This window comes from Paroedura picta, chromosome 3, assembly GCF_049243985.1.
Source record: "Paroedura picta isolate Pp20150507F chromosome 3, Ppicta_v3.0, whole genome shotgun sequence".
In the NCBI taxonomy this organism is placed as follows: domain Eukaryota; kingdom Metazoa; phylum Chordata; class Lepidosauria; order Squamata; family Gekkonidae; genus Paroedura; species Paroedura picta.
The window spans coordinates 31009394-31036753 of NC_135371.1; the positions used below are offsets into that span (position 1 = coordinate 31009394).

Consider the following 27360-nt stretch of genomic DNA (forward strand, 5'->3'; position numbering starts at 1 on the left):
AAGACTTGCATGAAGAAAAATAGTAGATCTTTCTCTGTCTCAGCACTGGATATAAAGAAGGCATCTCACATAAAACATTTCTCTTGTGTGACAGTAATGAGGATAACCACACATACAGACCTTCTTGTCCCACAGCAACACAGAACTTCTTTCAAAAGTACTTCTGATGCCCATGTACTCATAATTGCACACTTACTTCATATGCTTGGTGGTATCTTCAACAATCTAAGTCCGGCCCCCGGAACAACCATCTCCTCTACTTGCCGCCATTTCAAGCCGACCGCTGCCATACTACACCTCCAGTACGTCCCGTGCCTCGCCCTAACATGAGGGAGCCAGCAGACGCCGGGGGAGCGACACAGGCCGCCCCATCCCCAGCCTCCGGTGCACCGCCTCACCGCCCCCAACTCGCACAGCCACCCCGCCAAATTCTATAGGCTCCCTAGCGCTCGCTGCATTTAAACTGCAGCGGGCTTAGTTTCTAGTCCTATAATATATGTGTATAGACTGAGATATTACATTGTGTGTTTCTTTCCTTTAAACCTGCAGCCAAGAGGATTACTTAAAACAAGAAACTTTTATTTATGGGAACAAAACATTGAAGAAAGTAAAGTCTAAGGCCCCTTTCACATTACCAGTCTAATGTAGAAGTTATTTGTTGTTGGGTTGGTTCCAAGTGAAGTGACACAAGGATAGAAATTTCCTACAATGAATTTCATTCCATTAATAAACCATCTCTGAAGTGATCTGGCCATTTCAAACAGTGTCATGCTTTCTCCTTGTGTAATTTACCTCAATGGTGCCACCGTTGCACTGAAGTGCTATATTGGTCTAGCACTATAGCGCTCAACTTAGAATGTTTGAGGAAGATTTTGCAGCAAAAAGGTGTGTATGGGAGGGAAATGTGGTGCTATTGGAAGTAATACAGACATTTTAAATAGCACATTGCAACTATCCAGAAACATAAAGAAGTGAAAATGGGAGAAAGCACTTTATCTCAAGAACAGCTCAACCATGCTTTGTATGAAAAGGTGTCTGTTAGCAGCTGATTGCTCCACTGGCTATGTCTGAAATGACGCCAAAAAAATCTGTTAGCATCTGGCTACCAAAACAGATTAGAAAGGCCATCTGAAAGGGGTCTAAGAAACGTTTTACTTCCATTGAACTTTTGAACTAAGGTCCTACAGCTTTTGTTACAAATGTACTATCTTATCCTGTTCTGAGTAGCTTTTCTATATAGTTCCCCTCATTCAGAAGACCCTCTTCATCTCAGCACTTAAGCTTAAGCTGTCTAATTGTCTACTACTAACCACGAACTATCATTTTTCAACTCCTGTTTTTCCAAGTCTCCTTCTTTGAATATTCTTTCCACTCTCCTTGGCTGTTCTTAGGAGAACTGAATCTAGTCTCTAACCCCCATCTCTCAATGCTCCTCTTCCAGGAATTTCATTGATGAGTTCAAGGAGCCAGTCGCCATTTAAGGGTGTGTGCAATTTAAACTTTGCCCTTTTAAATCTCCTTGGAAAGCTATATAGTGGTTTCCTCCCTTCGCTCAGAAGTGACTGCACTGTTGTCAGGATGCATTATCTTTTTTTATTTGCTGTTTGGGGAAAAGGCATTGATTTGTTCCTAACACCAGGAGCTGCTCTAATAAGGAGGTGCTGATATGTGAAATGATACCATAGAGCGCGAGCACGTAGAGCGCAAACCTGTGAGTCACATTAAATGCAAACTCAACCTGCACTAATGTTAATTCCATTCAGTTTACATCAACGTGAAGTTTATTAAACCATAAAGTGAGGCATCTAGCACCAAGAGTGGCACTGGAAACAATTAAGGGTAATAAGTGTTTCTCTTAATCCCCCCAAACCCAGGAGATACACCAGTTACAGATGAACATCCTGTTTGCACTAAAGGCAACGCTTGCATGGCTACTGAGCACACACACTGAGTTGAGAGATCCCTATTCAGATATAAAAGCAATTCTTCCCTGAAGCTTGAAATACAAATTCCTTTCCCTGTGTATTATTCCTTTCCCTGTGGCTTATTCAGTCACCCTTCTTTTCCTTGTTCACAACTTTAATTTCTGAGGTAGCTGTTCCAATACTGACTACTACTTATTATTTGGAGTAGTGCTGACTTTTCAGTATTGAGATGCCCAATTCCCAGGGTGTAGCAAAATGAAGGACCTGTGGGGAAGATTAAACTTATTTCAGCTACTTAGCTGCCTGGTCCTTCTACTGTACTATGAAAATGAGAATATGCATCAGAAATGAGAATGATGGAAGTCTAAGAATCAGAGGAGATTAATGTGGGCAGCAAAGTGCAGCGATAGTTCTATTTCTGAGGTATGTCTGTGCATCATGCTAGAAAGAGCAAATGTGGAGATTTGTTGCATGACCCCTAGGAGGAATTCTTTATATACAGTCAGTCCAAACCATATATTTCTCTGTCAAAAATTCATATTTTGCATTTAGGTGTCGCGGCAACTCCACAATGAGGACTGACAGCTGTCAACCTGAAGATCCCAAATGTCCCTCCAAAAGCTCTGATGCACTGAGAGATGATTCAGCTGATACATTCCCCTCTCTGCTCCTTCACCAAGCTTCCTCCTTCATCCAAGAGCTGTAAAGAATGGGCGGTATAAAAATACAAACAGACCTTCAATTGTAAGCAGGGCTTTAGTAAGTGGACAGGAGGAAATACAGATGGAAAGAGGAATTTCTGGAAGAATGGGGTGAGAAGTGCAACAACTGAATCCTTTCTTGTTGCTTTGATGCTCCCAAAGGAACAGGTGGCATCTCAGGTTTGGCAGCTGTCGACCCAAGCCACAACACACCTCATTCTCCAAACATAAAAATGTTCAAGCGTGTCAAGATTAGCCACACCACGGCATGGTTTTGAACTCTGGTTCCTACACAAGTCAGACAGTATTTTGCAGTGCTGTGCCAATCAAAATAAGTAGAGTTAGCAGGTCATTCTCCATGTAGGCACAAATGCATTTCACATCAGCAATCTGTGTGCATCTGAAGAAAAAAGGTTGGTCTTATAAAAACAGTCATTCTGGTAGGCTCCTATGGGAATATATATATTAAAAAAATAAGTATAGGCAAGTGCTACGTGACTGAATTAAAATTGTTTTTATGAAGGTACAGAAATACTCTTGGGTAGCATAATGACTCAGGTCATGTAAGCGTTTCCTATACCCCTAAGCCCAAAAAAGCACTGGCCATTTAGGCTAGATACTTCTGGACTACATGAACCACTAATTGAACTGTGGAGGGACAGTGACTCCAAGTAGGGACCTAAATGTTCTACTACTGGTTGACAATTGGGCAGGACAATAAAATCAGATTCCAGTAGCACCTTTAAGACCAACAAAGATTTATTCAAGTCGTGAGCTTTCAAGTGCAAGCACTCTTCCTCAGTTTGGGCAATTCCAAGGAAATAACAGAAACCTGCAGCCTTAAGCTGTTTATTTACTCAAAATGAAATGAAATTAACCTCAATTAAGCCTATTTCCAAGCAACTGTAGGTTAGATGGCTGCTCCAGGACAGATGTCAGTGTTAGGTTACCAGGATAAAAGTTGGTCTCTTTTCTCATTACTTACTAAGTTTGCAACAGTAAATCTTGTGACTTCCAAGCAAGCATCAGGAATGGACCTCTTCTAAACATCTGCACTGCTGGCTACAGGTGTTATTTAAGTGTACGCACTCAGGCCTCACCAGGGCTCCAGACTTGGCATTCAGCCTCAGGGTCCCGGAAACAGGTGTGAAGTAATGATAGCAATTTTAGAAGAGAGAATGGGCTAATGTCCTAGGATCTGGGAAACTCCGGCTCCAACTCCTGCTCTGTTCTGGAAGCTTGGGAGAACAGTGGGCCAGTCACACATTCTCAGTCTTTACTACCTCACACAGCTGTCGTGAGGATAAAACAGAAGAGAAGAGACACTTTGGGTCCCCACTGGGCTGGGGGAAAAGGCGGGATAGAAAGTAAGTCAATAAAAGCTTCCCTGGAAATGTGCAGTGTGTTTTTCTCTCACCACTGACTACTAGTAATGAGGTTCAGTGCGCAGAGCTACCTGGGCAGATGGCACCGCTTCCAAACGAGTTTGAGTCCTAGCAGCCTTTCGCTTGTTATTCACTACTGGTGATCCGGGCGGGGGGGGGGGGGGCTAGACCGACGGCCCCAAAGAGCCAAGTTAACTCGGTTGAAGGAAGCAAACCATCCGTCGCGGCAATTGGCGCCCGAAAACGAGCGAGCAAGCGAGCGCCCGCCTGCTTCTTGCCAAGCAGACTCCCGGCACACAAACCCGAGGGAGATCGATGGGCCTCTTTCTTTTTCCCCGACGCCAATCTCCCCCCCGCCCCCGACGTCCAAGGGCCGCAGCCTAGTGCCTGCACGTGCCCATACACACTCCAAGCCACGCCCCGAGGAATCCCTCCTCGCTCAACAAGAACCTGTGCAGCCTCCCCCCCCCTTCTTCCCTTCGCTTCCCACCAAATCTCTATTGCAGGGCAAGCGAAGGAGAAAAAGAGAGGGAGCCGGAGAGAGGCGGAGGAAGAAGGGTTTCACACGCCGAAGCGGCAGAGCCGGCGACGTTTCTCTCTCACTCCCTCTTTCTCAGTTCTTTTAATTGACTCTCCCTCTCCACCCTCCTAGCTCTTCCCCCCCCCCCGGGCATCGGAGGCGTCGATTTGAGAGGGTGGGGTCTCCTCAGTGACCACCGCTCCGTTTCCCAAATCTCTCCGGCGCTCGGCGTTCCGGCTTGGCTTCGTGCGCTCAGCCCTCAAGGCTACGCGGCATAAACCGGGAAAGGAAGACTCGAGTGCGGGTTTTTTTTTTGTTTTGTTTTGTAAGAGAAGAGCAGCTGAGGCGCCTCAGCAAAACCGAAGCGGCGGCGGCGGCTGTCTGCTTAGGTGGCTGGCTGGCTTGCTTGCCTGCCCTAAGTCCTGGGAATCTGCGTGCACCAGCTCGGAGGAGTCTCTCGTCCTTCGCTAGCATCTCCTGCCGCGGTAAGGCTCCGCTTTGGCTGCACGTTCCGGAGTGCACGGTCCCTTGCGCGGAGAACGGGGGTGGGGGGGGAGAGGGAGGGGGTGAAGAAAAGAGCGGGAAAAAGAAAGGGAGCTTGTGGTGTGCGTGTATATGTGTGTGTGTGTGTGTGTGTGTCTGCGAGTGCACCTCTCCCAGGGCGAGTCGGGGCTGCCCTTGCAGAGAGGGAGCGAGCAGTCTCCAGGCTGGGGAGCAGAGCGAAGGTGCCTGCCAGGCAACTGAAAGCAGCCCCTGCGCCAGCTCGTTCCCAACCCAGGCTCTTTTTCCCTACACAGCCTTCCTCTCTCTCTTCACGTAGTCATGACTCCCCCCCCCCCTTTGCATGCTTTGGGTTTCGAATGGTGGATTCTCTTGCCCGAGTCGATAAGTGCCCGGGTAGCAGAAACGACCCGGGTGGTGGTGCTTTTATCCGCCGGGCTCTGGGGCTTTTCAAACTATGCGCTGCTCTGCAGTTTTGCCTGCGGCGCTTGGTGCGGTGGTCCGTCACGTTCTCCAGTCCGAATAGTCTGGTCTCTGGCTCAGAGGCGCAAACTTCCCAGGAGCTTACTCCGGATTCAAACCGCTTCGCGTCTCCAAAACGTTGTCTTGCAGGGAAACGGCGGAGCACGCTCGCTTCGGCAAAAGCAGCTCCCTCTGAACTCAAGGGGGCTTCGGAGTAAAGGGGTCACACTGATCTGGGATCTGGGAATCGCGCGGAGGCAGGGATGGGGGGAGTTTTGCGCAGGTGACGAGGACGTTTTGGTACGATGCCACGGGCTGAATCCAAATAGTGTTTCGCGGCGAAATGGGAAAAAAGGGGGGTATGGTGTGTAAAATTGCTGTTTTCCCCACATGTTAAGAAAAATGGAAGGGGCAGTGAACAAAGTAAGAGAGTTCTGACTCGCTGCTTCTTCCTATGCGACTCTGTCTTCTGTACAATTCCCACTCAAGCTATACCCGGAGGAGTCCAGATTTCGAGATTAACTTTGCGAGATCGCCGTTATCTTTCCCAGTCACCTTCGCAATAAAGCCAAGACAGTAGGAGAAAGGCGATATGTATCAGCCCCTCTCATCTCTTCTAACAGATGGGATGAGAGAAAAGGAGAGGCTGGACAGCAGTGTGGTCGATCCATTGTATAAACAGACGCTTGGAAGATAAACCCTGAAGGAGTATTGTATGATCTCTTATTAATACTAAAGGGCTTGGTGCAGAGATGTTTGTCTGTGTAGCTGGGAGCAAAAATGTTCACTGACATTTGCAGTACTGTTAAGGAAAACTGGGCTGTAAGGTGCATGTGTTTAAAAAAACACATAATGACAAAGGCAAGGAGTTTGCATCCTTTCCCCTTAACTTTGTCATTTTTATTTGCACAGCTAAGTAAAACCACTGTTCTAGCCTGGTCCTGTTGAATGCAGAGTGAAACTAGTCAAGAAGAGGAAGAACATACACCATACTGCTGTCTTGTCAGTGGGAGACAGAAGCTTTTTGGTTAATGGCTGGGCAACTTTTGCTGTATGCAAACAAGCATGTGTGTGTGTGTGTGTGTGTGTGTGTGTGTTTTCTTTTGCTACTAATACCTTCTCTTCCAGAGAGGTTAGTGGTGGTTAGATGTGTTGCAAACACCATAATGCAGCATATTGTGTCACTTATCCCAGACAGGAATGGCTTGCTCACTAAACTACAAATGAAACTGTGCTGCTTGCATAACAAGTGGGCATAGCATCTTACATACCGATTTTCATGTATGCCAAATGAAAGCAGGCGTGGGGTTGCTTCAACTCATTAGATGAAGCAGGCAAGGATGCATTACAGTCATGATGACATTTCATTTTGCAGGCATATGAAAGTATAGTTGCAAATTTTGTTAGGACATCTGCAGTGCTTAATTTAAGTCATTACTTTTAATAACACAAACCTTGCTGTCCCAAGTATCATTCTGGAGTGTGCAGAAGAAACAGTGAACATTTTACCTGTGGGGATTATGACCCTAGAAAGATTTGTTGGTCTCATTGATTTTTAGGGGGTCATACTTTCAGGTAAGGGTGAAGAGTCAGTATCCATTATAAACTGTGGTGTGAGTGGTGTTTCCTCCACAGAATGTCAGAAAAACATTCACCGGAATTTAATTTCAATCATAATTTGGAGAGTAACGTTAATCGGACCTGGATACATACTGTCAGGTCTTATAGATGAAAATGTTTTGGAATAGTTCTTGAAATGGTACCTTTGAAACTACTGTCACGAGAGTTTACATGATAAACCATTACCTTAGGGTTTTAGTATTATTTTTGGGGCTGCTATGGTGCATGAGAGGGTATTTCCATGACTGAAACTGGTTGCACACCACACCTGGTAAGGGGCTAATACAAAATAATTGTTACCTCAAAATGGTGTTAAAGCTACTATGGCTGCAGTGGTGCTCCTTCAAATTACTCCCCTTTTTACCTGTTACACTTGTAACTGACCCTTCAGACCCAATCTGAAAACACCGCTGTGAAACTTTGACACAACCCCATGGTCTTGTTCTTATGCTGACTTGAATCCTAAGCATGTGAGATAGCCTTCCTGTATTTAACGTAATCACACTGTCTCCATTATTCATATTTCATGCCAGTTGTTACACTGTAAGCTCCTTGAGGCAGGGATCTTTTTTCCTGCACTCTGAAAATCACCATGTACATTGATAACACTACATAAATAATTATTAACCTCCCCCCCAGTTCCTTTAAAATCAGTGGAACTTTGCAAAAACTGAATCTAGTGTACTAGTAGGGACAGCAACTTGTGGAAGCAAAAAATAACTTCTGTGTACCTGCATTTCACTAAGACACAGGCAATAGAATTAGGTCAAGTATGAAATGAAAACATTTAGTTGCAGGGCTTAGATATAAGCGGCTGAAGCAATATAAATTGGTTAAAAATAAGGCTGCTCAGGGGGATGAGTAACACACAAATGAGCCAGCACACCATGCTTTGAGAACTGTGCTATCAAACTTCTGTATTAGGCATATGTTCACTTCATACTACAAATGGCAGTTAGCCATTCATCTACAGTATGGGATCTTGACTGTGTCCACTTTTCTGAAAGTGGTATTAATATCACAGACCATTAGCAGAGTAATGGTACAATCCTATATATGCTCATCTGGAATCAAACCATGCTGCGTGTTGTGCGACTTTTGCTTCAGAGTATACCTACATAGGATTGCACTGCAATGGGCAGGCCTGTAGTTTCCCGTTGCAAACCTTTTTGAACGTTAATAAAGAATGGCTTAAACATCTTGTTTGTTTTTCCAAGAATATTATAATGATATAATATATTGCCCTGTGGAAGAGTATATTCTGTATTTATCAACATTTTTCTTAGTACAAGTTGTTTCAGCTATTCAAAATGCACACAGTTGAAGTCTCCAGCAGTCTTTGGCTACAATGATCTACTTTCAAGAGACAATAATCCTCTTCTTTCATTATGTGGCGTCTGTCTGAGAATGTGCTAATATTCTACTTGTACTCCTTAAGCATTTTATGGGGTAATGGAAGACCTGATCCTAAGCCAATTAAAAGGCTCCCATTGACTCTGCAATTGCCTGAGTACTGAAGAACTATTCATATGAAGCCTTCTTGTACAACTTTTGCAAGGTGGACAGAATTATGTTCTAGTTAGCTTGATGTTGGTAAATAATGTATTGCTGATGCCTTAAAATAGTCTGAATGGAAGAAGTGCTTGCTAGTGCTCTCCAGCCTTTGCAGGCCTGTGGCCAACAATACTGAGTTCGGCCCTTTGGACCTTTGAGCAAGGATATTGAGCCAAAGTTTCCTAGTAGCAGCAGTAGTATGTTAGTTTGTTTACAAGATCAGTCAAATAATTTTATTCCTGCAAGTCAAAGAAAAGCAATCACCAAAGGAAAATATAAGCCAGTTCTCAGGACCGCACCCCCCCCTTACCAAGTCCATAAAACCAAAATAGTATCCCTTCCTGTAAAGTAATAGGGCACTCTTTGTTTACTTAAAAATTCAACTTTTAGAATTTAGTTTTTAATTCAAAATAATTTCATTGGTGGTATATCATCATAATGTTAACCATAATTTGCTGAACTGGTTTGCAGGTTTTTACTTTAGGAATTTTATCTCTTCTTAGCTTGTATATCTCCTGTTAGGGGGCTTTACACAAATGACTATATGTATGTTGGGGTGTGGCATGAATGACTTTAAACCCTTCATTCATTAGGCCTTATGATAGGAACTCAGAAGTTGAGCTGTACAATAAAATAATGTAAAACTTGTTAATTATTATAGTACACAATTAAAAACAGAATAAAAACTTCATAAAAAACTATACAGAACTAACAGCACATAAGACCAAATGTGTTTCGACCCTACTGGGTCTTCATCAGTGGTCAGAACTGTGATAATACACTCTATATAAAAAATATCTGTATTAAACTCTTTATAAAGTGTAGCTGAGTGGTTGAATAGAATCTGTAAATTGTGGCTCCAACCAATATATGTAAATTTTATCCTTTTTGGAGACCACCTCCTATGATATATGCCTTATGATAGATGCAATCATTCTGCAACATTATACCCTGCAGTTATTGAATGATCTCATTTTCTGAGAGCAAGTTGACTGATTATGTGCAATGGCTTCTGCTGGTTTCTTGTGGTGGTGTAGTGTGCTTCGCCGTTTCCCAGGTACGCACGGGGGACGAAATCCCACGGTGCACATGGTCCCCCCTGGAGTTGTGCATGTGAATAGACAACTTGAGGGCTGGAAGGTTCTGCTGCACCTTGTGGCAGCGGTGGCAGTAGGGGGCACAGGGGTCCCACCACACGATGGTGGGATAGTGGCATGCCATTGCAGAGGGTGTAGATATGCCCTATTTGGTTCTGCACCACTGTGCAGCTAAACACAGCATGTCGTCTCCCTGCGGGGACAGTGTAAGAGGAGCAGGGCCTAGATGGCCTTTCCATCCTGTGCATAATCGGTCTATTCCAGTGTCTGAATTTGAATGTTAGATTTGTTTTCAGTCTGTGGAAATACATACATAATATATAAGTGTTAAAAGTGTGTAAAGGATAGAATTGTATAGTCTTCTGACCACTAGGTGGCAAGTAACTTTTTCTATTCCTTTAATTTTTTTTCTAACAGTAACACTTATGACATAGGTTGCTGTATTTCCAATTTACACATGGGCAACTAAGGCTGAAAAATAATTTGCCAGAAGCAGAGATGTAATTTAAGCTCCAAACCCAGTGTTGAATCTAGCACCCTACTCTGGCTTAATTTACTGCTGATCTGTTTATGCTGTTGTGAAACTCTCTTAATTTGCTCTTTATACGTGCACATCTAAGATACAGATATATTATCTGAGAGCAAAAAATAGTTATAGTGAAGGCTGTTTTAAAACCTGTGTTGTCCTAAATGCAACTTCAAGATAGAAGGTGCTCTGTGTAATGAATACATGTTTAAAAATGTGGAGATATATTCTTGTTGGGAATAAACAAATTGACAATAAGGTTTTGTGTTCCACAGAACTGTGTATCAATCTGAAAACTCAGTTTAAAAAGACATTTGGGCTTTTCCATCATACCTTGAAATTAGGTCCTCTTCCCTTTATTTAATTATTTAAAACATATTACATAGCTCTTGTTTTTTAGAAGCTCTCAGAGATATTAGCTGCAAGTTTCTCTTTTGGTGATAATTTAGGGCAGCCTTTCTCAATCTTTTTATCATTGAGAACCCCCTGAAACATCCTCCAGGGTTTGAGAAACCGCAGACGTGGCATAATCATGCCGAATCTGGTAGGGAAGTATATCTGTGTACATGCCTTCCGGGGGTCCCTTCCTGGGGGTGGGGTCGACATGACCATATATGGTCATATCACCTGATAAATGTTTAACAAATTTTAAAAATATATAAAATAATTAACTCTCCCCCATTCAGGAATCCCTTCCAGGGCTGTCAAGAAACCCCAGGGTTTTATGAAACCCTGGTTTGAGAACGCCTGATTTAGAGTTTAGCTATCCAAAAGCAACTGGAGTGCCAAATTCAGTAGCTTCTTACTCTATTGTAATTAGTTTTGGGTAAAGCTAGCCTTTCTGCTAGAGTTAATCTTAATCTGTATCTGTTTTGTATTCCCTTGTCATCATGTTATATAAATAAACAAAGTGATGTTGATAACTAATTTAAAATGTGTTTTGATTTAGATTTATGGTTGTCTCTTTTTAGGAAGGCGTGTTTTTTGTACATCTCTGCCACAACCCATTCATATGATTGTTCGTGCAGCTTTGTTTGTGAGGAAAGTCTCTTATCTAATGTTGTTGGATACAGAATAACATGGAGAAAAGATAGTGACGAAGTGAGCACATTTCACAGCACTATCAGGAAGTTGATGAATTGAGGTTATTTAACCAGGACAGGATATTTGAGCTACATGTTAGACTCTAGTTTGAACATAATTGTCTATGAGTCTTGTAATTCTATTTGGTATGTCTGCAGAGTAGTCTACCTATGTGTGCTGTGTGGATAACAGCCAATCTTTGATCCCTGCAGTGATATGCAGGGCAGAACAGCCCAGATTCTATGTTGAAAAGCAGTTCCCCATGGAAAACATGATAGAAGGAACACTGGAACTTCTCAGGGTGCCTCTCTTCCAAAATGTGTGTGTTGTTTTTGTGCATGCTTAATAGCTCTAATGTGGAGTCATAATATTTTGTATCTGGCTATTTGTGGGATATAAAGGACAGTTGAGCATTTGTGAAAAATCCTGACACTTCATTGTTAAATAAGTTGCTGCTTAAGTACTGGCTTTGACTATTACACTGAAACTTGCCATACCTGTCTGTAAGCAATCTCCCACACCATTTAAAGGTCTCATAGAAAGGGAAACATCACTAGATCCCCTGTTTCCTATTTAAAGAGCAACCCAGTAGTCTACCTGAAGGGTGGTCACTATTGTTGCAGTATTTGCATTGCTGCAATTGTGATGGTATCGTTCTTCTTTAATAGAAAGACCTGAATATCCCAAGCTAGCCCAGTTTTGTTAAGATCTTGTTGAAAACTAAGTAGGGTAGGCCCTATCTCCTATGCCATTCTGCAGGGGCTGTAAGAACTCCTTAAAGGATCCTTTGGAGTCTTGGGTGCGGTTTCTGTGATCTGTTGGTTTGTAATGACAGAGTTCATTTAGAACAGGGGTAGTCAACCTGTGGTCCTCCAGATGTCCATGGATTACAATTCCCATGAGCAAATGCTGGCAGTCCATGAACATCTGGAGGACCACAGGTTGACTACCCCTGATTTAGCAGGTCTCTGCTGGCTGTTTTAAACTTCTTATGTTTGTGTGGTCTTACCAGCCTTGTACCCTGCTTTGTGAGAGAACAAATAGTTACACAAATCAGTGTCTATCTGTGGGGCTTCATGGACCACAGATTGCTGCACAGTTTATAAATATCAGGATTGTTACGGTAAGTATCATCCCTTTGTGGGAGACACTGCTAGCAGTTATGGGGGAAAAGAAGGGTTGTTAAACCGGTGTCTGTATCAACACCATAGTGTGTGTGTGTGTGTGTGTGTGTGTGTGTGTGTGTGTGGGGAAACATTGGAAGAAGTATTTGCACCAGTCAAACTTAGTGGAAAGGCCTTACTTAAAAAAAAAATTGGGACGTGTTATAATTTTGTCTCCAGTTGGAAGGATTTATGGAAATGATTTAAGCCCTGGAGGAGAGTAACTTTCTCTTTTTCAATTAGTTTTTTGAATTAGGACTGCTTTCTGTTTCAGGTCAGAAAAAAATATAAGAAGTTCTTGGGCCTAGCGTGGCTCCTTTGAAGAGAAAGTTTGTGTGTTTTTCCAGCAGTATGGAACTGGGCTCCTTTTATTTATTTATCTGTGCATTTTTCATCTATAGGTCAGATGATAGTAATATTAACAGAGTCTGCATGGTTGCTTGGAACACAATGAGTACAAAATACAACAGCAGATCTTTTGGTGGGCCACACTACTGGTTTTCAGTGGTGTTCTCAATTCAATTCAACATGCTGGTTCTTAGCTGTAAAACCTTGCATGGACTAGGGCCCATGTATCTGAAATACCCACTCTCCCTCTGTCCTCCTGCTCACCAGCTTCAGCTATGCTGACACCTAAACATTTAATTTGTAAGTTCATTTCTGTTCAATCAGGCTTGTTCCTTTTCAGTTGCAGCTGCTGCACTTTGGGATGTATGTGTTGAAAATCTTTCAAAATGGTGCTCTTGAGGGCGTGTGAAGATTAAACACTGGAGGTCTTGTACATTTGCTGATATTTTAATTAGATTTGTCATTAATTAATATGGCAGGCTTTAATTTGGTAGCTGCTTTAAATGTTGGAGAATAAAAATAACGCTACAGCATTGCGTGTCCTGAGGTGTAAGGGTTGTAAGATGTATTAGCAATATGCTCTTATCTTTATTAGGAGCTGTTTATGAAAAATGTCCCTTTCCCAGAATTCTGTACTTGCAGCTGGTTGGAGGGAAAGAAGTCCTGTCCCTTTAATAGAGATTTGATAGGTTATTGCCACAAAAAGCTTCAGCTGCCCATTTCCACAGATGATGATGATTATAATTATTATTTATTATTATATATCCATAAAAGGGACAGGATATTCTCCTTCCCCTGGCTGTTGGAAACCATAAAGAATTCCTATTACTAAAATTCGTACAGGAGGTTGAAGCCAAGGCAGCACTTTAACATCTAATAGGGATCCCTGCCTAATTTCCATCTAGGCCTTCGCCTGGGTCATTCCACCTCCATCCAAGTTGGGCCCAACCAGCTTTATGTTGTATGTATTAACTTTGAACTTGGGAGATTTTAATGGCCAGAGCAATTGCAGGATTGGAAACTGTTTTATTAGTTCAATTTTTAGACTTGATTGTTTTTATTGTATGAACTTTTACTCCTTCACCTTATGGAGAGGGGCGGCATAGAAATCCATCCAATCCAATAAATAAATGAGTTTTTCATTTGCTCAACAGGAACATAGAGTGGTAGAACCCCATAGAGCATACCTGTAATTTGCACCTCTTCCGTTGGAATGATGTTTATGCTTCTCAGTGGTGGAAATCTGTGCATCCCCCTCCCAATTCCTGGATGGCACAGTTCTGGTTCCTGTGCCTCTAGCAGCATGACGATTATATTGATTGAACCAGTGTAATATTATGCATGTGTAATACTTGTCTACCTGACACTAGGGCTGCATCAAGTTTGGTGGGAAAATATCCTATCCCTTGAACACTAAGGTGAAAGTTGGAAGTTGATCTTTTAATGGCATTGAGATGAATAATACCACCTAAAAGAACTGGGCATTTTTGTTATTCAGAAAGATGGTAACCATATCCAACATTTGCATATCTTCAACATCCTTCCTTGAGTCACTTATGAGGGCAGAATATATGTTTAAGAAATAAATATTCCCTAACATAAGACTTTTTTTAGAAAATAGGGATTCTTTAGCTAGCATTATTAAGAGCACAGGATTGCATTTACTGAAGAAGCTGCATGTGCTAACTTATTTTTCCTTTTCTAGACTTACAGTGCAATCCTAAACAGTCTTTCTAAGACCACTGAAGTAATGGAATCAGGAATTCAGGTTTGGGCCTTGAAATCCAATTTCAGGCTGCTTTTTTGTTTGTAGAAATGTCATGACATTCCCACGCTACCTTTCAATTACTACATAGCTCTTATCATACCAATCCCTTTCTGTTGTTTTGCAGTAGCTGAGATATATATGTTAAGAGCATGTTTTCTGTTTCTAGAAAGCTGAGCTGATTGCGATACCTTTTTACACTGCATTTTTGAATTTGAGCTTTGATAAACTTCTAATTTACGTTACTATATTCCTATGACAGGCTATGATGTATTTCCTTGGCCTTGGCAGTGCAGTTAATTTAGATAGGTCTATCAGTGTATGCTTGATTGTGTGCTTTATAAAACTCACAATAATCCTTGAAAACTTATCCTGCAAGTGCTGCTTTTATGTCTTGGTTGAGTATACTTCATACAGCAGATGTCTCTATTATAATAATCACCAGCATATAGCAGGAAGCATATAACATTCACCAGTGTCAAGCTTTGATTGTAAGTGAGGCAAATTGCAAGGCGTATACACTTTGGGTATTATTGCTGTTGTCTGCTGTGTTAAATAGGAATATAAACATAAATATCCTGCTGCTCTTGGCTCATTGATTTGATTATGAGCTCAGCAATTCCAAGCTATATATGTAACTCACCTAAATGTTCAATGGACTGATATTCTTACTATCTACATACATTTCGTGTTACATTCCTTAGTGATCATTTCAAGTACTTTCTTCAGTTAATTGATTGATCGTTGTATACATATTGCTTGAAATAACTAATAATAAGAATGGGCTATACTTCAGGCCCACAAAAATGATGCTGCTGTAACTCAGTATTGATTGCTTACATTCTAGTGCCATTCCCTGTGACTGGCAGGTTAGCTTTCATTGGTTAAAGAGGTCCACTTACCAGCCAATCATAATTTTGGGCTTCAGTCCACCTGAAACATGCATGTCCGGTTCTCTGGTTAGGAGAAGGAGTATGTCTGAAATTAAGCTGGTTGCTGGGATCTATGCTAGAACGTTTAGTTACTATAGAAATGTATAATGTTCTCTGTGGAGGCAGCTGATATTGCTGAATCCCTCCAAGTTGGAGAAAACATGTTTCGTGGCAAGAACTAAGAATAAAAAACTATGTGTGAGTATAAAGGCAGATCCATAGGAAGCTCTCAGTTCTGGCTCCTGGTTGTTAAAATATGGTTGGCAGTACCAGTTAGGGTCAGAGTCTGGGGAAAGGAACAGCTCAGTGGAAAAGATATGGGCATGTTAAATTTGACAAGCTGGCATGGACAGTTTGCCCCTTAAAAGAATATGTAAGGAGCAGTGGAGGACAGAAAAGAAGGTGGCAGAGCAAAAGGGGATATGGTAGCAAAGGCACCAGGGTGGAAATGTATAACAAATTGAGAAAAGAACAAGGAGAAAGGTGCTCATGAGGAGATTGTGGACTGAATGACCAGCTGTGCAATCCTCAAGGGGCAAAGTTATATTCTTCTGAGCCTGTTGATTTCAGTTGACTTTGTGGTCGGCATTTGACTTCATTGGATTCCATGGTCCCCATGCCTACATCTGTGTTGGTTCTCCTTTGTTCTCATTGGTTGTACTTATTACCCTAGGAATCACTATTTCTCTTCAGCTTGGAATAGAGGCTGGTGCTTTCTTTTGGCCAGGCTATGTGTAATAAAGGGGCAATTTGAAAACTTTTCCACATGCGAGGAATGTAGCAGTACAGGCTCCAAAGGAAGGCGGCATATTCCAGCCCCTCCACATGACGTTGCCTACCTCTGGAGGCTTGGTCACAGTTTCCCCCATTTTAACCTGTGACTTCGGGAATCGCAAAACGTGGACACCACCCTAAAATGTGCCTTCCACAGGCAAGCAATCAGCAGGCAACCAGCCAAAAGAACATTTGGAGGGTGAAACGTGCTATAGTCCAGCCAGCTAGGTCCTGCCCTCACACCCACCTGCCTCTTTCACGCTCCTGGGCACATCTGGGAACAACATTGACCTATACGGAGTTTTGGGATGCATTTACAAAACACCATGTCTATGATTCTGTGCATATGCATTGCAACAATTAACTAGTAATTCTGTAAAAAAAAAAATATGGCCATTGTGGGACCTTTAAACCACCCTACCACATATGCCAGGAGGGAATTGGCTGCCTACAGTGATTGACAGGCCAATGTGAGGCATTTCTAAGGTGCCTTGCTCTCTTTTCTGCCTTTTCCACCACTACTGAGGAGTGTTAAACACGCAGAAAGGTGGCTGGAAAAGGCAAGATGGCTTGAAGGTGGTGAGGGCCGGTGAGGTGTGATATACTATCACGCATTTGAGTTCAGGATATATGCCGCTATTTTGACCAAGCCCTGAGTTTAACCTCTGAGCATGCAAACAATGTAAACCCATCTTTCAGGTTTCAGAATGGCAAACATTTACACAAATATCTGGTGTGTTGTCACCTGTGCACCCTGTGGAGAACCTTTAGTCAGGATTACTGTGAATAAGCTTTCAGTCCTGTTTGTTGATGGATCTGACACTCAGCAGTATAGACATCTTAGTATTATCTCTTTTTACCATGCTCTGCCCTGTCATTGGTTTTAATTTAGGCTTTTTTAATCTTTCTTTGCAGGCTGGGCTGGGGATTTGCTAGGGCTCTAGTTCAGTTGATGACAGAAATAGGGATCACAATTAGTGATTGCAGTGTAGGTAAAGCAGTTATTATAAATACATTGTGTTTGACCACCTTGAAACATCATTTCAAAGACTTATCAGACCAGAATGTCAGGGTTTTAATGGATGTGTACTGAGATAGAAAAGTCCCTTGGACTTTTCACAGGCCTTGAACTGAAGAACTCATGGTGACAGTGAAGGCATCTCAGACACTTGTTAGTGATGGCATGGAGGAGAGTGAATATTCCTGAAGACCATTCTGGGATTTGGAGTTAGGATGGACTTGTCCAGGTGTTCAGAGATCCTTACATAGAGGACACCTGACTCCAACTTAGTTACTATCCACACTGTGTTAGAGTTCAAAGGATAATTATTTTGTAGATTCCTCAAATTCAATAAAGTTGTGACCTCTTTATCATCCAAGAACTTGTTTCGGTTCCCTTTATTCAGTACCTATTTGCAGTGCACACATCAGCAGGTATAAACTAGATTCCAATTAGGGATGATTAAAAGTCACATGATCCCCTTTGGGATCACAGAAGTCTGACCCATTTTAAGCTTGATTAAATCTGCATATTCAGAACTTTTTCTGTCTTCCTTTCTGTCTCTTGAGGATTAAAGCTGTTCTACTACTTAGCTTTACAGTAGTGGATTCTAGCTTTCCACCTTTTGAAGTCTAGGTGAAGTCATGCTAACTGCCGTTGTACCTAAACTTCTGTGCTGTTGTAGAGATATGAAGCTGTAGGTTGTTGAAGAGCACATTTCAGATCATTGGATAACTGTTAGCAAATAATGACTGATTTTCTACAAACTTTTTCTGTCATCTGCCAATTTAGAAGTCAAAAACTTAATCACACTAAGCCATCAAAGCACATTTTCAATAATCACCTGCTAGCTTTGAATACTAGTCAACTGTTTAATGGGGGTGAACCCACATTTCATATAGAAGGAAACATGTTTCATATTAATAGTTAAGTGACCTCTTATCTTATATGAGTGTTGTTGTTTAATTGTGCAGCTACATAATGCCCTCTACTGCACACATAAGCAAGGAAAGGAGTAAGAATCTCATAGTAGGAAAGAAAACACATTAGCATCTGTTCCTGTTTTTTTTTTAGGATTAACAAGATTTCAGATCAAATTGTGATGTATGCAAGGATTTTTTTAACATTTTTATAGATACAAGAGATTGGTAATTTCAACATGCAAATCACTATGAATTACAATATTTTTCATTATTTTTAGCATATCTGAATGGCCACTCATTTTTTTTCTTAGTAGTTTTTCTATCCAGGAAAATTTTGTTCTGCTTTCTAATTAACTAGACACAGTTATTCAGTTTATTTTTAAAACATTTGTTTTGCTTTTGTTTTTAATTTGGAACACACAAAGCCAATTTTTGTGATTATATGTGATGCTTGAGTTCGCATGGATATGTGGCTGCAATTTCATTTCCACTAGAGGGGAGTATTGGACTAGAGGGCTCATATATCCATTTCCTCCCCTCCATTTTCTGCCTTTCAGGCTTAACTACATGTTACACATTAGAGCCCCTAAACTCTTTTTTTCTTTAGAAAAGCAACTTTTCAAGAGTGTGATTGAATGCTTTTCTGACACTTTTTGTGTGTATGTCATTTTATGTGTATATTGGCCTCTTCAGAAGCTCAGTGACTACTTGCTATGGCAGCTACACTATGGTGAAGTGGTTAGAGCATTGACCTAGTACTGATAGGCCCATGTTTAAATCCCTACTCAGTGAATGTTCCAGTCACACACTCTTAGCATAACCTGCTTTATCATGAGAATGAAACAAGTGAGAGAACCATAAATGCCACTGAGGAAAGGTTGGACAAAATTGTGGCAGACAAATTGGCTTGTGGCAATCCTAAAAATATGCCATAGGGCAGTGGTCCCCAACCTTTTTATCACCGGGGACCGGTCAATGCCTGACAATTTTACTGAGGCCGGGGGGGGGGTAGTCTTTTGCCGAGGGATGTCATTGCTGCTGCCTGAGCCCCTGCTCCACTTGCTTTCCTGCCGGCGCCCCTGACTTCCCGCTGCCCACTGGAGGGCGCTGCCAGCAGCAGCTGCGCAGTGCCATACCGAGGGGGAACCCCAGCTATGGCGGCCGTCTGAGAGCACCAAAGGTGAGCCGGCAGCAGAGTGGCAGGGCAGCTCCCGAGGCAGCAGCCGGGGAGGAGGACGAAGAGGAGAGCGGCCCAGTACTGATCCACGGACCGGGACTGGTCTCTGGACCTGGGGCTGGGGACTGCTGCCATAGGGCACGGTTTAAGAATTGCTTCTCTCTATAGGAAATAGCCCAGTATTTGTTGTTGCAACATTTTCTTCCTTTGCTAATTTAAACATGGTGTCCATAGCTTTGTTCTGGTTCCCACCCGAAGTTAATAGTTAGGCATGAGTTACGGGGTCTCTATTTCTATATGTATTTTGCCTGATTTGTTTTGTAACTAGAACATGTATTAACAAAGGGGATTCAGCCTCCTCCAACCCTGTACCATTTTTCTTATTTGAAATGGTCTGGAGGGGCTATTAGGCTCTTTGGAGAAACCCACAAATATGCAAAGGGTTTCCCAAGTGGGCCAAGTAATATTCCATAGACCAGTGGTCCCCAACCTTTTTATCACTGGGGACTGGTCAACACTTTACAATGTTACTGAGGCCCGGGGGGTAGTCTTTTCCCAAGGGACGCCACCGCCTGAGCCCCTGCTCCATTTGCTTTCCTGCTGGCACCCCTGCCAGCAGCAGCTGCGCAGTGCTACGCCGAGGGGGAGCCCCAGCCATGGTGCCCGCTGGAGAGCACCAAAGGTGAGCCGGTGGTAGAGTGGCAGGGCAGGTGCTGAGGCAGCAGCTGGAGAGGAGGACGAGGAGGAGCTGCGGCCCGGTACCGACTGATCCACGGACCGGCACTGGTCCACGGACTGGGCGTTGGGGACCACTGCCATAGACCCATTCCTGGTCAGACTAAATTGCCTTCTTCATGTATGACATAGTCATGATCTGAATTCGGTGCCACATGAAAAGGAATTGAGAGGAACCTGCAACTTAGACCTGTTACACAGGTCTATGATGGGGCCTTGGAACCAGTCTATGTATTCCATAATGTACAAATGATTCATTAGACCCTTGAACCTATGTTGCATTTTTAACCATTCTTGTCAGTGCTGGTTTTTTAGTGGCTAAAGTGGGCTGCAGGTGTCAAGATAGCAAGCTGTCTATCACTTCTGCCTGAAATTTCTGTCCTCTCCAACAGCTGTGCATTGTCATCAGACGACTGAATTTCTTTTGTTTGTTTGTATTTCTGTGACCCTGGTCTTTGTTTGCATTGACTGGTTTTCCCTCTTTTTCTTTAAATTTAGTGATTAACCCCCCTATACATCTGTGTGTTTCCCATCTCTATCCTTATTTCTTCCCTATAAGGGAGTTCCAACTGATAGGTTGGGGATGGGGTTCAGGAATACTTGGACTCCACATGGACACAGATAACATCAGAGTCAGCCAAGAAGATGACTATTTGCTGGTCAGGTCAACCTTACATTTCATGAGCGTTTTATTTTGTTTTTCTTTTCCTTTTCCTGCCACTATAAATCTGCAAGCTCTTAGTTCATTCTCCCCTGGTTCTAGGACTCCATCCTTGATGGGTGGTTCTCACCGCTGGTGCTAGGGAGGCAGGCCTTAAATTTACTTCCTCTTCCTGTCTCCCTGGTAGAACCGCCCTCATCTTCAGTTTTTCTCCTGCCTGCAGGGAGTGCGGTTGTGTGAGCATTAGCTCTTCACCTTTTTTTTATAGAAGCTAGATTAAGACTGTTAGTTGGAATTTCTATACTAAAATCCTTCTATTTCTTTTCCTCTGTATCTTTCCCTCCCAGTTCATAGTTAATGTTGCCAGGTTAGAGTTTAAAGTTTAAAAGTTAGATTAATAGGAAATTTACTTACTGTTCAGAATGGCAACAAGTGTTTTTCAAGATGATTATTTGTTGGAGTCTGATCTCCCAGGCACGCATGGAGCTGCCGGTGGAGCTACGGGCCCGGCAGATTGCGTTCCATCGGGAACCTTACTGACCGTGGCAGCCCAGCAGCAGCCCGATATGCCTAGGAAGGCTATTTGCAAACCAGCCAAAAGGCTGCGTGGAGAGAAGTGTGAACGGGCTAGCAGAGGCGTTCTGCCTAAACAAACAAGCTCCGGAGGCAATTCTGACTGCGTCATGATTAGCTCTGCAGGGAGCTTTGGCCTTGAGGGCAGCCATGTGCCGAGCTCTGAGTTGCACGTGGGGGAAGGAGTCCCCCTAGTGGCTGAATGCCAAAATGACTGCACGAGCTCTATAATACAAGGTGAATCCCAAACCTCTGTTGGCTCTCTGGGACACCCATGGCCTGGCACTTCTTCTGGAGACAGACCTGCAAATGTGAGTGAAGGGCTGCCTGCTGGCATGTCCTCTGAAATGTTCAATTTTATGAAGTGTATGTTAAGAAACGAAATGAATTCGTTTTATCAGCAGAGGTCTGCTTTAAATGTGCCTTCTTTACCGCCTAGGATGCTGCATCCTCCTGTTCAATATTATTCCCCATCGCATTCTGTTCACTATGAGCAGGTTCCTCAGTCCATTCCCACCAAGGCGGCTAGAAAGATATGCCATAATTTACCTATGTCCTCAGGATCGTCTGTGAGCGATCCAGAAGGTGAGTTTTTGATGGATGAAGAACAGGGGACACAGGCGATGGAGGAAGATATTCAGGTCCCTGAGTCAACTCAGAGATTTTGTAAAGAGGAGGATTTTCAAGATTTATTACAGAAATGTATTGTGGCTTTAGCCCTTATTACAGAAATGTATTGTGGCTTTAGCCCTTATTCAGCCAGAGGCAGCTGAGGCACCGCCAGAAAAAGATATGAAGCCTAGAGTGAAAGGTAAGGAAGAATTTTTTCCTCCTGTGGAGGTCGTACAAAAGGTGTTTCCTATGCTTGAGTTTTTTGAAAAAAAAAAAAAAAAAAAAGATTAAGGCAGAATGGCAAAAACCTATGGCTAACAAGCAATTTCTGGCATTTATATATATATATATATATATATAAAAAAAAAAAAAAATTACAAACTCTCAGACTATGTGGAAGAGTTTTACAGACATTTCTGGTCGATGCACCAGTCACGGCCTTGCAGTCACAGGGTCTGGTTTCTCAGAAGGGTGAGGGTCACCTTAGAGACCAGATGGATAAAAAGGAGATTTTTCTCTCAAAAAGGCACATGAGGCTGTAGCTATGGCCATTAGAGCCTCGTCCACAGCTTCCATAACGGCTAGGGCTTCGATAGTCTGGACTGGAAAGCTGGTAAGATTAATTCCTGAAGCAGACAAGAAGTCTACTGAAGGTGTATCATGACTGTTAAAGGCAGTTTGTTATTTAGCAGATACTACTTTGGATGCAGTTATTCTTGCAGCCAGGGGACTTGCGTCCTTGGCAGCTGCTAGGCGTGGTCTTTGGCTGAGGGCCTGGCCTGCAGACAATCATTCCAAATCCATTGTTATTGCCTACCCCTTTCAGGGAGATAAATTGTTCGGGGATGCATTGAATAGAATTTTGATCGAAACCCGAGATAAAAAGCAAATGATGCCAAAGTTTGTTAGACGTGGTAATGATAGAAAGTTTCAAGGCTTTTCTTTCAGATCACAGAACACCCTACCAAGATTTCGGGAGAACAGGAGAGGATCCTGGGGGAATAGTCGATATTCCCTTCGTAGGGGACGTTACTCCCGATATAGCAGACAAGGCTTCAACAGACAGGAGAAGCCGGACAGGGACTCCTCCCAGAATAAAGCATGACTCCCTAGAAGACAGGGAGATTCCGGTAGGGGGTCGTTTATCATTGTTCCCTTACAGATGGTTGAAGCGCAGTCCGTCTAATGGGCTGCAGAGATAGTTCAGGTTGGTTACAAAATAGAATTTTTTGCAATTCACCCCAACAGGTGTCTGGTGTCCCCATTAAGCGCAAATCGGCTCAAGAGAGATGCTCTGCTAAAAGCAGTCCAACATCTACTAAACATAAGAGCAATAGAAATAGTTCCTGCAGAGGAACAGAGAAAATTCTGTTTACAGTGCCAAAATCAAACGGGGATTGGCGTCCAATTCCATTTGTGGCATTACGCCAGTCAGGCGTGTTAATACATCATTTTCGGACGACCTCTTGATCCGAGCGTCATCAGCTCAGGAATCAACATCACACACAGAGAGAGTGATTACCACTCTGAAGGAATTCGGATTTCTAGTCAATCTAGAAGAGAGTTCCATGGTTCCTACCCAGTGCTTGGAGCATCTGGGAGTTTTGTTGAACACGGAAAAAAAAAAAAAAAAAAAAAAAAAAGAAAAAAAAAAAAAGAAAAAAGAAAAAAGGAAAATTGGTTTTGCCAAACAAAAAGATCAAAAAGACCAGAGATCTGGTGGGGGCTGTGATACGAGAAAAATCAACTTCACTTATGACACTGGCAAAACTCATGGGAGTTCTGGTAGAAACACGGAAGCATTACAATGGGGGCATTTCCACCTGCGTCCTTTACAGTCCCTTCTAAGGCCATTTCAGGAGAAAATAACAGCCAAGTCAAACATCAGAATCAGGTTGACTCCTGCCGTAAGGAACAGCCTCTTGTGGTGGCTGAAGCCGGTGAATCTTGGTCAGGGACGCTTTTTCGTGAACAAGAATTAGTCCTATTCACAGATGCCAGTCTGTCGGGGTGGGGAGCCACTCTGGAGACTAGGCATGTTCTAGGGAAATGGTCAGCACAAGAGAGGGAGTTTCCAATAAACCTATTGGAAATCAGAGCAATTCGACTGGCCTTGGTACACTTCCAAATCAAATTACAGCAAAAGCATGTCCTGGTAAGAACGGACAATGTTGCAGCCAAGGCTTATTTAAACAAGCAAGGGGGGACGAAATCTCCCTCAATTCACAAGGAAGCGTCACTGATTTTACAATGGGCAGAGAAGACTCTTCTGTCCCTGAGAGCAGAACATATCAAAGGGATCCTGAATGTACAGGCCGACTGGCTCAGTAGACAGGAGATTTCCGAAGACAGAATGGTCCTTGAATTGGGGTGTATTCAAAATGATTGTGGATCACTTTGGCAATCCAGTGGTAGATCTATTTGCCAGTCAGGAGAATGCGCTCTTACCTCGGTTTTTCACCAGGTTTGCTCAACTCAGAGCAGAACAGATAGATGCCCTGATGGCTCAATGGCCGCAGGGTCTGTTATATGCATTTCCTCCAGTCCCAATCATTCCCAAGGTACTCAGAAGGGTCAGACAGCAAGGGGCACAGGTAATCCTGGTGGCTCCTTATTGGCCACGCAGACCATGGTTCGCAACAATCCTGCGTCTAGCGGTGGGGAAACACCTGTCATTACCGGTAATACCAGATCTCTTGACACAGGGGCCAGTTTGGCATTACGAGCCAGGCTGGCTACAGCTGACCGCGCGGAGACTGAACGGTCAGCTCTGCTAAAATGCAGCCTTAGTGAAAAGGTGACTAGCACCATACTGGCGGCCAGAAAACCTTCTACTGTTAGGATATATAATTATTCTTGGAAGGTATTTGTCAGGTGGTGCAGACAAAAAAAAAAAAAAAAAAAAGGACCCTTTAAAGACTGGGTTATGGGTCATCTTGGAATTTTTACAAGGATTGGATAAGGGTTTGAAACCATCCACATTACGTAGACAGGTGGCAGCCTTGGCGACAGTTATTCCAAAGGTTCAAGGGTTTCCCTTAGCCAAGCATCCTCACGTTACTAGGTTTCTGAGGGGAGCCACGGTAGTTTCTCCCCCAGCCGTGCATCGTTTCCCAACTTGGAGCCTGAGTGTGGTACTATCAGCGTTGCTGAGACAACCTTTTGAACCTTTACAGGATATTTCATTGAGACATTTGCGACTCAAGGTTATTTTCTTAGTTGCAGTAACGTTTGCTAGACGAATTTCAGAATTAGGAGCTTTATCCATTAGGAAAGATCTTTGGGTGTTCTACAAAGATAAGGTGGTTTTGTGGACAGATCCTATATTTAGGCCCAAGGTGGAATCTAGATTCCACAGGTTGCGGGAAATCAATTTGCCTACATTCTTTCCTGACCCTAAACATCCTAAAGAAGTTTTGTGGCATAGATTAGATGTACGAAGGGCCCTCAAGGCATTCCTTATATGTACAGAGCCATTTAGGAGATCAGAGTCAATGTTCATAAGCATTTCTCCGCCTAATAAAGGGGAAAGGATGTCTACTGTGGCTATTGGAACGTGTCTCAGGGATTGTATTGCTGAAACATACAGTTCATTGGGTAGGCCTGTGCCCTCTGGCATTACAGCGCATTCAGTTAGGGGGGCTGCAACAAATGCTGCCATGATAAATTCTGCCTCTGTAGAACAGATCTGCAAGGCGGCTACCTGGTCTTCAATTTCCACCTTTATTAGGCACTATAAGCTTAGTATTCAATACAATACAATACGTTTATTGGCATAAAGCAGATTAGGAGGCTATACAAAGATAGTCAAGATGCATCGGACAGTTTAAGTTTAAAAGACTGAGGACAGAAATTTAGCCATATAAGCTTAGTGATTACAGTGCAGCGGAGGCTGCCTTTGGCAGAAGTGTTCTTTTACAAGGCTTAGATTCAGACGACACAATCCCGCCCGGGACAAAGTAAGCTCTTGCATATCCCATCAAGGATGGAGTCCTAGAACCAGGGGAGAATGCCCATTGGCACTTACCGTGAAGGGTACTTCTCCCTGGGTTCTAGGACTCCATCCAGCCCTCCCTGGGCGTCGTCTGAAATTTAGTCCAGTTATAGTCATTATGGGACAGGAAAAGGGGGAATATTGGAATTTAGTTGTTCGGAACTGTTTTTTCTGCTTCCTCTTCCACTATTTCATGTTCTTATTATAAAAAAAAAAAGAAAAAAAAAGAAAGAAAGAAAAGAAAAATTATTACAGAGTTATGGTTACGGTAGTTTGGAGTATTGTTTCTCTGAGCTTTGGAAGGATCACAACTGAAGATGAGGGCGGTTCTACCAGGGAGACAGGAAGAGGAAGTAAATTTAAGGCCTGCCTCCCTAGCACCAGCGGTGAGAACCACCCATCAAGGATGGAGTCCTAGAACCCAGGGAGAAGTACCCTTCACGGTAAGTGCCAATGGGCATTTCTAAAGATCTGTCTTGGAACTGTATTTTGGAAGGCTGGCAGACTTCCAGGAACATTTGATCTCTCTGTTTAGAAAGTTTTGGAAAGTTTATGGATTGTGGACTTCAGACTGAGTTGTAGGGGAGTTTTTATTCCCCCATCCACCCCCTTTCCCCCCAAATCCCCTTTCCCTATTAATTCTCACCTCCACTCCTTCCTTATCACATTTACATTTAATAAATATAAAATGTTGATAACATTTTTAGTTACAGAACAGCTGCGGAATTAGTGGTTACAGATTTTGTCTGTTGGGGCACAAAGTTTTAAGTTTGCAAACGGGTGGCTGGCAAATTTCTCAAATGGGAATCCTTCAGAATTGCTTACTACTGGTGCCTGATTCATTTCCTGGTTATTTGCTACTCGTTTGGGTTGAGCTTTCTTTTACACTCTTTGTCCCACTTGTCTTTTCATATGTTCTGGTTCACTGCTGTAATATAGTGACTCCTCACTTTGCTTTGTCAGTTATCTATGGTTTGACTTTCTTGAAGACTTAGCATCACTCAGAGTAAATTCATTTCATTCAACTGAAAACAGTTTGGCTGATTAGATTCTCAGGCTTCTCTGGCACATATGCAGTTTTCTGTTATTGCTATCTATGGTTTGGCTTTTTTGAAGACTTATTATCACCCAAAGCATGCTCACTGTATTCCACTTTGGCTGATTAGACTTAGTGTAATCTGGCACATATGCAGTTTTCTTTTACTCTTATTCACAAATTAAAAATTATAGGGTGCATTAATTCAAATAATTTTATAGGAGTAATGGTGTTGATGTCATGGTAAATAAAGGGACTCAAACTCATTTTATTTAAAATTATGATAATTATTA

At 42.8% G+C, this 27360-nt stretch overlaps 2 protein-coding genes across 7 annotated transcripts in view; both read left to right on the plus strand.

Moving 5' to 3' along the window:
* The first annotated feature begins 4465 nt into the window (after positions 1-4465).
* Positions 4466-27360, plus strand: part of LOC143831783 (contactin-4) — a 669529-nt gene continuing 646634 nt past the window's right edge. For 5 of the 6 annotated variants that reach the window (XM_077325223.1, XM_077325222.1, XM_077325225.1 and 2 more), the window contains exon 1: positions 4467-5016. The gene's annotated coding sequence lies outside the window, so the exon portion shown is untranslated. Of the gene's footprint in view, positions 5017-27360 lie in introns of all 6 variants that reach the window. The other variant, XM_077325228.1, reaches the window with a different exon arrangement.
* LOC143831152 (uncharacterized) lies at positions 9948-26197 on the plus strand. The gene is made up of 9 exons (XM_077324232.1): positions 9948-9971; positions 12387-12497; positions 14591-14653; positions 14913-14920; positions 17272-17348; positions 18887-19017; positions 21923-22127; positions 24599-24718; positions 24843-26197. The coding sequence occupies exons 1-9, from the start codon at positions 9948-9950 to the stop codon at positions 25814-25816; spliced, it is 1713 nt and encodes a 570-aa protein (XP_077180347.1). The 3' UTR covers positions 25817-26197.